The following is an 11,670-nucleotide window of genomic DNA, read 5'->3' on the forward strand; positions in this document are numbered from 1 at the left end:
ACATGTATACATCTGTGCCCACTCTCTCGCTGTCTCTTCATTTATATCTGTGCAAGCGTGTCCTGCCTCCCTCACGTTACTTTCTGCCTGTTCCGCTTTGCTAATCTTCCCCAATAACTGCCTTGGGGTTAAATGACCATGGAGGGCGGTGGGCTTATAGCCTAGGCTAGAGTAACTGTTTTCAATCCCCTCGTGCTACAACAGCCTTCTCATAGGGTTATGATTATCTGAGGCACGTTTGTACAATTGGGGCCATCACAACAAACACACGAGCGCACACACGAGAGCGCGCGCACACACACACACACACACACACACACACACACACACACACACACACACACACACACACACACACTCACACTCACACTCACACTCACACACACACTCACACTCACACACACACTCACACACACACATTCAGACACTGTCTTATATCCCATTTTTGCATTATGACACGAGCCGGCCGGTGCTGTGACTTTTTGATTTGGCTCTAAATGACCTATCACTGGATAATGAGTCCGCTGCGCCTGCCGCGTAGGACTGAAGACACAGAAGGAGATGAAAATGAAGAAAGAAAGAACGAAAGGGAAAAAGCAATTTGCTTGAAATCCTCTCCTCAGCCTTTCCCCTACTGTCTCCCTGTTTGGGGAAAGGAAGAAGACAGTTGCCTGATTCTGTCAGGGCCCAGTCCATTAATAGCACGATGAATAAAACATTTGCCCAACCTTCCGGTGAGGGCGTCTGTATGTGTGTGTGTGTGTGTGTGTGTGTGTGTGAGTGTTGTTTTATGAGTGTGAGCGTGCGTGTGTGTGTGTGTGTGTGTGTGTGTGTGTGTTCTCCTACAACTGCAAAACGAACATGGGGACAGGACGTCGGAACACAAACGGAACGTCGAGAACCACGGTTCTCTCCTAGGCAGGGCGAGGGTTGTCTGGCGTTTCGATGCAGTCGAGCACAAACCCAGTTTTGGGTTGGGTTTGAGAGGTGCCTCATCCTGACAGCAGGGGCCGAGAGACTGCAAACAGGATCAAACTCACCCCTCCCTCTCCCTTCTCCTTCTCCCTTTCTTTCCAGCCTTTCTCTCTTTCTCTTCGTGGTGGCTTGGGAAGGAAAAGGGAGGAAAAGATGTCGGGAGAAGTTGTGTGAGTTCGATATGAGAACTAGGCCAGGATGCCTAGGATGCCCCAGTGATAATCCTGAGCACAAAGCACCTTGCGTCAAAGTCTGTGATAAGCAAACAAGGGCGCAAACTATACCTCTCGTGCGTCATGTGCATGTGTGTGTGTGTGTGTGTGTGTGTGTGTGTGTGATGCATGTCAGACAGCTGATATAACGTTTTACTTGAGAGAATTATTCATGGCCACACATGGGGATGTGTTCTGACACAGAGCAGGCCGACTCGTGGCATGGTTTTCATATCATGTCAGACGTCTATATTGACACTCAGACAGGCCGTTTGACACCGACACCTTCCAGCACATGTAAAGGTAGACAGCCGGTACAGTGCTGCGCCGTGAGTAAACCTCACTGCCTGACACCTTAAGACAAGGATGGGCAACTGGCGGCACGCGTGCCGCACGCGGCCCGCCCCCTTATTCATTGCGGCCCACACTTACATTTTCAAAAATCTTAAAAATGCTTCCCTCTGTTGACGGACTTTTACTTTGACATCATTCAAATGCTCGTCTCGTGGGATAAGGAACAGCTGTGACAGTTAGTACAGCTGTGACAGTTAGTTGAGCTGTAGACAGTTATCTAGTAACATAGTAACGCATATTGTAAGCCTCTATTTTACTCACACCCTCGAAAACGACTGTAAGTGTTTTGGCTGTCTCACACTGTGATAAATATGTTTAAGTGACCTAAGTTTAATTTCTATGAACTGTGTTAGTTCGTTGAAATGTAAAATTTAATTATTTGTCATTTACGTTAAGGCTTAAGAGATGTGCTAGCGACACAGGCTAACACCCATGGGTGTTTCGCCTCCTTGCTAGCACACTTATCAGACTAGGTTTCAGCACAGTAGTGTATAAAATGAATTAAAAACCCACGTCACCACAGATGTGGGTCACCATATGGCGACTTGTAACCACTGATGCAGGCTGTGTGTGTGTGTGTGTGTGTGTGTGTGTGTGTGTGTGTGTGTGTGTGTTTGTGGAGGTGCAAGTCTTCTTTGATTTTTAATCGTCTATCTAGTTCAGTTTGTCTGTGTGGGGGACGACAGGGGAAGTGAATGAATGGAGAGAAGCTTTGCATATCTCAGTGCTACAGGCGAATATGACACATTGTACACACTCATTCAAGCACAAAGGCTACATTTCCTTAATCACTATTACACCCCCCCTCCTCCCCACAAACACACACACACACACACACGCACACCCGCACACACACACACACACACACAGTCACACACACAGTCACACACACAGTCACACACACACACAGACACACACACACACACACACACACACACACAGACACACACACACACACACACACACAGAGGCACTGAAAGCACTTACTAAATTTCACAGGCACTTACTGAGCCCTACAGAACAAAATATAAATAAAAAATATTACATACGTTCATGGACATACAGTTGTGCACATATTTACTGAACCATCAAGTGCACACTAAAAAACACAGCCATCCAAAACACACACACACACACACACACACACACACACACACACACACACACACACACACACACACACAGGGTGGCATGCTGGCGTCTGAAACTTTTAATTAAAGTCAATGAATGAGAAAGCAGAGAACTACACACACTGATACACTCCCAAAAGCACAAATACCTTCACCAATTAGTCGGAGAGAACATCATGTATATGTAAATAAAACCTAATTTGCCCAAATATATTTAAATATTGCACTTTAAAGGGGAAAAAGTAATTATCTGAAGTAACAACAAAATCATATCTAAACTTTTTAATTCCAAAAAGTTGTTCAAAAACTGCAGAGAAACACAAACCCACGCCCACAGACCTCCTCTACGACCTTGTTTACCAAACTTAAGTGTCTGTGTGTGTGTGTGTGTGTGTGTGTGTGTGCGTGTGTGTGTGTGTGCGTGTGTGTGTGCCCCATCAGCTCAGTGTTTTTCAGATAGTAAGAGAAGTCGGTTGACATCCCCAAATGACTTGTCTTGCCGTCTTCCTCTAGGAATGGGGGCAGACAGAAGCCATATCTGATGGACAGCTCACAATCCCATAATCCCTTGGCTCAATAGTAAGATTCCTACTCAGCTGTTCAGACGCTTTTTCTTTCAATCTTTCTTTTTTTGTCTTTCATCCTTTCTTTTCACGCAGGCAAACACACACATGCACGTACACACACCCACATGGCTGGACTCACACACACCAATCTGAAGACTGCACCAGAATTGGCAAATGGTGACAAACATTACAGGTAATAACATATAACTTGTGTGCGTGTGCGCGTGCGTGTGTGCGAGTGCCTGTGTGTGTGTGTGTGTGTGTGTGTGAGTGTGTGTGTGTCTGAGATGTGTCTTTACTGTTATGGGCAGTCTGCTGAGCATCATGACAAGCCATCATCCGCTGCATAGAGGTCATTAGAGCGGAACATGGCGTCTGTTCTGTGACTTCCTGACACTCATGTTCCTAACATTTCAGTGTCATCATATCTCAGTACCAGCACATGTCACCTCATCTTCCCAGTCCTCTGCACTGGTGTGTGTGTGTGCGTGTGTGTGTGTGTGTGTGTGTATGTGCGTGCTTGTTAGACGATCCATTTTCCCTGTGGGGTTTGGAATAAGGTCTGTTTGTAGCTCCCTGCTGTATGCTTCAGCACCTGAGCCACACACACACACACACACACTCACACACTCATTAATCAGCATGAGAGGCAGCTTTACGAGCTTTATTTACACCGGCTCCTGGCGTCCTGCTGTGGCTCCATCACACACACCAGACCGGCTGGGGATTGAGAGGTCAGCTCTGCAGACACTCCTTCTGCGATAACACATGGCCACGGCATCCCTACTCACACTCTATCGCTCGCTTTTACTCTCTCACTCTCTCTCTCTCTCTCTCTCTCTCTCTCTCTCTTTATCTCTCTCTTTAAGTCTCTCTCTCTTTAAGTCTCTCTCTCTTTTCCTCTCTCTCTCTCTCTCTCTTTAACTTTCTCTCTCTCTCTTTTACTCTCTCTCTCTCTCTCTCTCAACTCTTCTTCTCTCTAAAATCAATTTCAAATTCAAACAAGCTTTATTGGCATGTTGTGGAACAGTATTGCCGAAACAATGCAATGTACAAAAAATTCAATGTCATTAATTTAAATATTTGACATGGAGTGTAAGTAATTATAAATATATATGCATATAATCATAAAATAAGAATACAAAATAATAACAAAAACATTAATACATCAATAAAAATACATTATTAAGGCTTTATTCTCTTATTCTATTTCTCTCTATTTCAACCATCTCTTCATTTCATTCTCTCTCTCTCGCTCACCCCCCCCCTCTCTCTCATTCCCTCTCTCTCAATGTCTCTCTTCATTTATTTTCTTTCTTTATATCATTCTATCCTTGTGTCTCTCCTCTCTTTATATCATTCTCTCTCACACCCCCCCTCTCTCTGTTTCTCTCCTTCCTGTCTTCTTCTCCTCAGCTCCTCTTCCCTTCACTCTTGCCTTCCATTTGTCCATATTTCTTCCATTTTGTACCATCACATCTCATTATCTATTTGTTAGTGTGTTTACACGTGTCTTTCTCCCTTGTGTGTGTGTGTGTGTGTGTGTGTGTGTGTGTGTGTGTGTGTGTGTGTGTGTGTGTGCGTGTGCGTGCGTGTGTGAGTGTGTGTGTTCCTGTCTGTGTCTGTAAGATATAGCTGGCCAGTGAGTCAACAGCTTGTCCATTTCACATGTTGTACTGAAGTGGAATAATGTTTCGGCTGTAATCTTTCCCCGCGCTGCTAAGTGCGTGTGTTGCGTCTGCGTTCCAAAACAGGTCCTTAATCTCTAACCCAAATAGCAACCCTAACCACTGATCAACACCTGATCCTGGAGCCCTGCACTGTCTTTGCCTCCTCTACTCTTGACCTAATTGCACACTGCCATGTCGGACCTTCACCGAATCAGAGTCCTAACATCACTCAGTATAGTTAGACAACCGTGTAGCATGCTGCCCTGCAGCTGAAAAAAAAAAATTGTGTTCATCAAAAGGTCGAGGCGCTCTAAACTTTCCTCGTTTGAAGAACCTCTCTTTGGGCTTTAAAGGATTTCTGGTCGACCTCAAGAGTAGTTTCACAGATTAAGTCTATAAAGCTGATACCCTTAAACCAGTAATTTGCAGAACATTTAAGGGTGGTTCTGGGTTCTAGTCTGTGGAGACAAGCTGCGGAGCGCTTACGAGTTCTAGATCACATCAATTTACTGTGTGTGAGGAGGAGCTCAGGTCGCAGCCTCTCTGTGGAGGAAGCCAAAGACAGCGTGAGAGAAAGGTAGAGAGAGCGATAGAAAGAGATAGTTAGACGGAGAGGGAGATAGAGAAAGCTCTTCTGTATCTCAGGGCAAACACATGGACAGTCAGTATCTGATCCTCGAGGTCTAGGGAGGCCTCCTCTCGAAAGGCCACAGATTACAAGTCCGCGCCGGCAGAACCGGCAGCCAGAGTCTCGGCAGAAATCTCCGGGAGGAGCTGGTGTTTGCTCTCCGAGCCTCCGGTCCGCCATGCATGTCCGCCGCTTCTCTCCACTCCACTCATCTAGAAGCCTCTGATGACCATCAATTTCAGTTACAATGAATGCAGATTCACATCTAAGGAAGGGTCCTTTCACTTTGTATCTGCCATAGCAGATGACCAGGTCCCTGTACACACTGGCTGTAGAGGCAGCCACATTCCTTTGGGAACTCCAACCAAACACAGCACTGACCTCATGTTTCTCTTTAGGGTGATTCCCTGATAACTAAAAGCAATCATACGTACGTTCTATTCTCCTGTAACTGACCAATGACATATGTGTATACACACGGCCACATACACACAGGATTTTACTCATGTGCAACCATCCAATCACATGCGAGACTGGGGGCCGTTAAAAACCATCCAAGCCCTCTGCCTTCTGGCTTGTTTTCTGCGCAAGTAATCACACACAAGTCATGCCCACAGTCGCTAACTCCTTTCATGACAACATCATTTAGAGACAGACCTTTCCCTCCTTCTCTCTCCCTCCTTTTCTCTCTCTCTCTCCGCTGCTCCCCCTCTCGCTCTCCCCAGTTCCAGGAAGTATTTATCGCTGGAGGTGTTTATTATAAATAAATAGTCTGGCGGCCCGAAGCCAATAAGCAGGGTGACATTTTCCGACAGCAGATAAACAGCGCTGACCGCCTAACCGCTGAGAATGTCATTGCAAGGGGGGCTGCTTCACCAGAGGGAAAACACACACACACACACACACACACACACACACACACACACACACACACACACACACACACACACACTCACAAGCTTCTGTGCTGCCGTCTGCAACTTTTAATTAAGTCAACGGATGAGGAAAGACAGAAAAGAGACGTGCATGCGGTGTTGAACCTGAAGGATTAATTGCCCGGTGCCTCTCCATCTAATTAAGGGTCACTTTGTATGGTGGTCGCATTAGCGAAAGGGTCCTGCGATAGCAGGGCCACCATAATTAAAAAAATAAATGGTGGGTTGGAGTTGCTAATGATCGAGGGACCTCATCCAAACACACAAGTCAAATTAATTCCCTTATAATAACAACGGCTGTTTGATGTTAATGGCATGTTATCAGGGTGGATTAGCATGTTGTGTTTACGTGATTACAGACACCAATTTCAGGGCTGTGTGTGTGTGTGTGTGTGCGTTTGTGTTACCGACTAAGTATGGTATGGCCAAACAGGCAATCAAAGACCATGTTTATGCTAATGTGTTTCTAGCAAAGTAATTGTTTTGTGCCATTAGGATCCAGATAAAGGCCAATAACTGAGGAATGTAATTTTCACTCGTTGTAGTCTGTCTAGTGCTCCTGTACCACTCAAGGAACAGTGTCCAAGCAAAGCAATCAAATGCTTGGCCATCGTGTTTTAATTGAACTTCACTCTTTTTATTGTGCAGTGGAGAATTATGTGCAACTCCTTCATCGGGCAGCCCGCAGGCCAAGCAGCAGTAATTAGGGTGTGTTCAGCTGTCACAATGATTGAGCATAGCACAGCATGTGAGTAATACCTTTATCTCCTCTATTTCACTCTTTCAAACTGTATCTTTCTTCTTCTCTCTCTGTTTTATCCCTCCCCTTCTCCATCTCTCTATTTGTCATCCTATTAAAAGTCTGTTTTTGCGTCTTGTTTGTGTCTTCTTTCTTCCCCCACTTTCTCTCAGCCTGCTGCTGTTGAAATACAGACATTCTAGGTAGACAGAGGTCTTTTGTCCCCCCCCCCCCCTCTTCTCTTTCATTTTGTACGGTTCCCTCTATATTGCTCTCTCCCTTACTCCCTCCATCCCTCTCTCCCTGTCTCTCTTACGGAGTAGGGGTTGGGGGGGGATTAACCAGTGCCTGAGTGCCCGGAATAATGATTACTGCGGCGCTCCGACACATTTTTGCACACTGCCGCAGATAAGAGAGAGGCAATCTGCGAGCGGGGTGACTTCGCCACTATTCCTGTAGCTCTTTGTGCTGCCGACAGGAACGTCACAGAGAGAGGAAGCGCCGATCAGACCAGCTTAGCAGCGCAAGAAACACACACAGACACAGTGAGGGAATGAGACAGAGAGAGAGAGAGAGAGATTAAGAAAGAAGGTCAGGAAAGGGAGGAGGAAAGAGGAAAACCAAGAAGGAGGGATAGGCGAGCAGACAGGGGAGAGGAAATAGGGAAAGGAGAGAAACAGGGAGAGACCTGAGAGAAATGCTGGGGTTTGAGCGAGGGAGACAGCGACAAGCAGGTAAAGAGAGGAGAAGGGAGCAAGACCTCCCTTTCAGCACATCTAGTCTTCATTTTCTCCATCGCATCAATCATTCTTCTCTCTCTCTCTCTCTCTCTCTCTCTCTCTCTCTCTCTGATGATTCCCTTTAGGCGACAGAAGTTTGACCTGAATTGGATTCTAGAACTCAACAGAGCAGACCACTGGTATCCAGTAACAACCACATTCTCCACGACCTGGAGGGGATTTACAACTGACTGATCAGGCAGCATTCTAACACGCCCTGCTGCTACCGTAGGACTAGCTGAGAGAAAGAAAGAAACACAAGCTATGCCAAAGAAAGTTGGGCAACAACAGCAAATAAACAAACAAACAAATAAATAAATAAAACAAATTGAGTTTTGAGGTCACTGGTCACTTGACAGGAGCCAACTTTTGCAGCCAAAGGGAAGTTTTGTTCTTTTTTTCCCTCCCTTCTTTCCCCTTGTATCATGAATAAAACATAGCAGACGGTAATGAGGAGAGAGGCTGTCTGCCGTTTTGCTCATAAGACGAAGCATCGTGAGCAGACTTTCTCCTGCAGGCATGATGCGCACACAATAGGCGGAATGTCAATGAGCCAATCAGAGGGGGCTTATGATTTCATCCTTGACACCAAACAAATATGAAGTCTGACACAGGAGCCATGTTGAGAGGGTCATTAGCAGTTCTGCCACGCACGAGAACAACATTCTTGGAGAAAAAAATAGACGGATGCCGTGTAAGCAGCCTTAAGGACTATTACACTAAACACTCTCAGAAACATGAAACATGATTTGGGTTTCAGCATTGGAGGATCATTTCAAGGTAAAAAACCTTTCCTCTCTCTGATAGCACACAGTTCTTGAAAGGGTAAAACTTTCACATACACCTTCAGCCCTATAGGGACTTTTTCTTTTTCCTGAGAATCTTGCCTCTGAGCAAAGAGAAGAGTAAACAGATCATCAATCCAACCCTCAAAGCACCACCTCAGAGAGGTTCACAAGTTCAGAAAATTCCTGCCAGCTGAGAAATCTGCCCATCCACTGGCCAAGGGCAGGCATCCTGGTGACTCCATGTGGTGTTATCAATCAAGCCTAGTCTAATCAAGCCATGGTACACTTTATTCTGCCCATCTACTGACATCCATGCAGGCCTGCTCAGGGCTGCTTCTGACCACCAACCCTCTGTGGATAAGAAGATCCACTTAGATGAGTATAGAACTAAGCAACCAGTACATCCAGGTCAGTAAATTATGAGAGCGCATACACATACATAGATACGGTTTACTCTTGATGGTAATGGTTTATAATGCCGTGGAATTATGTTGAAATACAATGTGAAAAATGACAGTGTATTGCAACCCTTGATAATTAACATAATTAGTGTGATTACTTGTGTAAGCAATCATACTATTGATCTCCTTAGTTTTGTAATTATTTATACTTAATCCCAACATTTTTTTGCCGCAGCTTATCCTCCTAGCGCTTTTGAGATATCGACATGTCCCGTCCTGATGCTGCGTAGTGCCGTCTTTTATATTGACGGTTGCACTGCATCCCTGATGTCTGAACGATTAAACCAAAACATTAATAGCAGTCTATATTTCACCCGATGCCAGTGTTATGGTTAAATATCTGGCTGGTTTTCAAAGACGTTCCAGAAACCATTTAGACATTTAAATTAAATATTGAGATAGGCTATTGAAGACTCGAACGGATGTCTTCTAACAACAATAGCTATGATAGAGGAGACCTGCAGTAAAGGGGATTACGATATTTCCGAATTGCAGAAAACAACGTTGACCGGTATTTGGTCATATAATCTGGGTTGGTGGTTTCTTCACTTACTTTCAACAAATATACAGTGTCCTTGATTGGGCAGCGATATGTAGCTTATTCCACACATATAAATGACTCAGCTTATGTTTTATAAATCTTATTAAGCGTAATGTGTCCTGTAATTATAATAATCAGCATTGGGGCTGTATAATCTCTTCATTGGCTGGGCAAGGGTCTGCTATGTCGAGCAATCACACGATGCATTTTCTTGCGGAAAATGCATTTCTAGTTCTAGTTTTGAATTCTTATTCTAATTCTAAGTCATATAATTCTAGCTTCACACAAAGAGGTGGACCGGAGAAAGATGAAAGGTTAAAAATGTTCTACGACAAATAAACATGTCAGGGTCTTAAGTACACTCTTCTCATTCTGTTGAGCCAAGCTCTGGATATTGCTCAGTTTTCTGCCCTATCTCCGCAGCCTGGTTTAGTGTAGCTGGCGCCCCTGCATCACAGAGCCACCGAGGCCCAGTCGCTCATGCTGAGCAGCGCGTGGGGTTCCCAGCTGACCGACCGCAGAGCGCCGCAGAGCAGCGCAGAGGCTTTTAACATTCGCCGTCACGTGCGCATCAGCCTGCCTGCCGCATTTAAATAGAAGGCATGACTCACCTTTCTGCATACAGAGACAGAGAGAGAGGGAGATGGAAGAGAGGGAGGGATGGAGGGAGGGAGGGAGAGAGAAAGAGAAAGAGGGCGAGTGCCACACACACACAAGGAGGTGGAAGCAGCTGAAAGTGATGGTGTCAGGCTCACTGGTGGATGTGGGTGGCGGAAAGGGCCGGGGGTTGAAGGAAGGGTAATATTTGGGGGCAGCGGTTCTATTCAGAGGGGCAGTTTGTCAGCCTGTGTGGACAAACACATGTGTGTGGGTGTACTGTTTGTGTCCTGCTGGGTCAGGTAGTGTTACCTGTTCTTGTCAGATGGATGTGTTTTTATTTTGGAGTGTGTGTGTCTATGTGTGCATGTGTGTTTATGTATTTGTCAAGCTGTGTTCCATCCAAGCATGTGGGAGTTTTTCTATGTCTCTGAATTGTTTTCTATGTGTCTGAATCGATGTGGAAGTGCAGCATTGGTTGCATACGTACATTTATGTGAGTGAGTGAGTGAGTGAGTGAGTGAGTGAGTGGTGTGTGTGTGTGTGTGTGTGTGTGTGTGTGTGTGTGTGTGTGTGTTTGTGTGTGTGTGTGTGTGTGTGTGTGTGTGTGTCTGTGTGTGTGTGTGTGCATGTGCTTTCCTATGTCTAACATCTCGTCCTTACCTTGCCCACGTACTGTGGGTCAGGCCCGAAGTGCTCCTCCAGCACGAAGAATTGGTTCCAGATCCAGCCACGCTTGGGCCGGTGTGTGCACCTCCGTGTCGTTGCCCCCCATGACTCTGGTTCTGATGCTGGTTAGGTTTCTGGTGTGACCCGCTATGCCACCACTGTGCCCGCCACCATGTGCCAGTGAGTGGTTTCGGCCAGGCAGCCTGGTGATGAGGTGGTGCCCGCTGCCACAGCAGCGCTCCAGTACGCAGAGGCACAGCAGCACGGGCACAGGCAGGCCGAGGGCACCAACACCCTCATGGTGCTAGGCGCTCCCAGGTGGAGTTCCCACCTGATCCCAGTATTTCCCAATTTAATTATCAGAAAAATAGGAAAAGTGCAAAACAATATTCCCAGCGGATTGTAAGGTGTTAAATCCTATTGCGGTGAAGGTCCTTGCTCCTTCCTCTTCGTCTTTCTTCTGTCTTCTCCTCTCCTCCCCCGACTCCCCTCCTCTCCGGCCCGCTATGCTTGCTTATCCCCCTGCTGGTCCTGGTGAAGGCTAGATCCAGAGCGGGAATGGAAACGGGGTCTGCGAAGCTTGGCCTGAAGCCCATGGTTTCAGACGCTATCTCCATGGAAACAGA

General features: G+C 46.1%; 1 protein-coding gene across 1 annotated transcript in view; it reads right to left on the reverse strand.

Annotated features, from left to right (window-relative positions):
- The window catches only part of LOC105897224 (cadherin-18-like), a 99,588-nt gene extending 88,438 nt beyond the window's left edge, over window positions 1-11,150 (reverse strand). Inside the window, 2 exon segments of the mRNA XM_042710337.1 lie at window positions 11,039-11,122; window positions 11,124-11,150. Of these exon segments, the coding sequence (XP_042566271.1) occupies window positions 11,039-11,122; window positions 11,124-11,150 (111 nt within the window).
- Window positions 11,151-11,670: the final 520 nt, after the last annotated feature.

The sequence above is a fragment of the Clupea harengus genome, chromosome 17 (genome assembly GCF_900700415.2).
Source record: "Clupea harengus chromosome 17, Ch_v2.0.2, whole genome shotgun sequence".
Lineage (NCBI taxonomy): Eukaryota > Metazoa > Chordata > Actinopteri > Clupeiformes > Clupeidae > Clupea > Clupea harengus.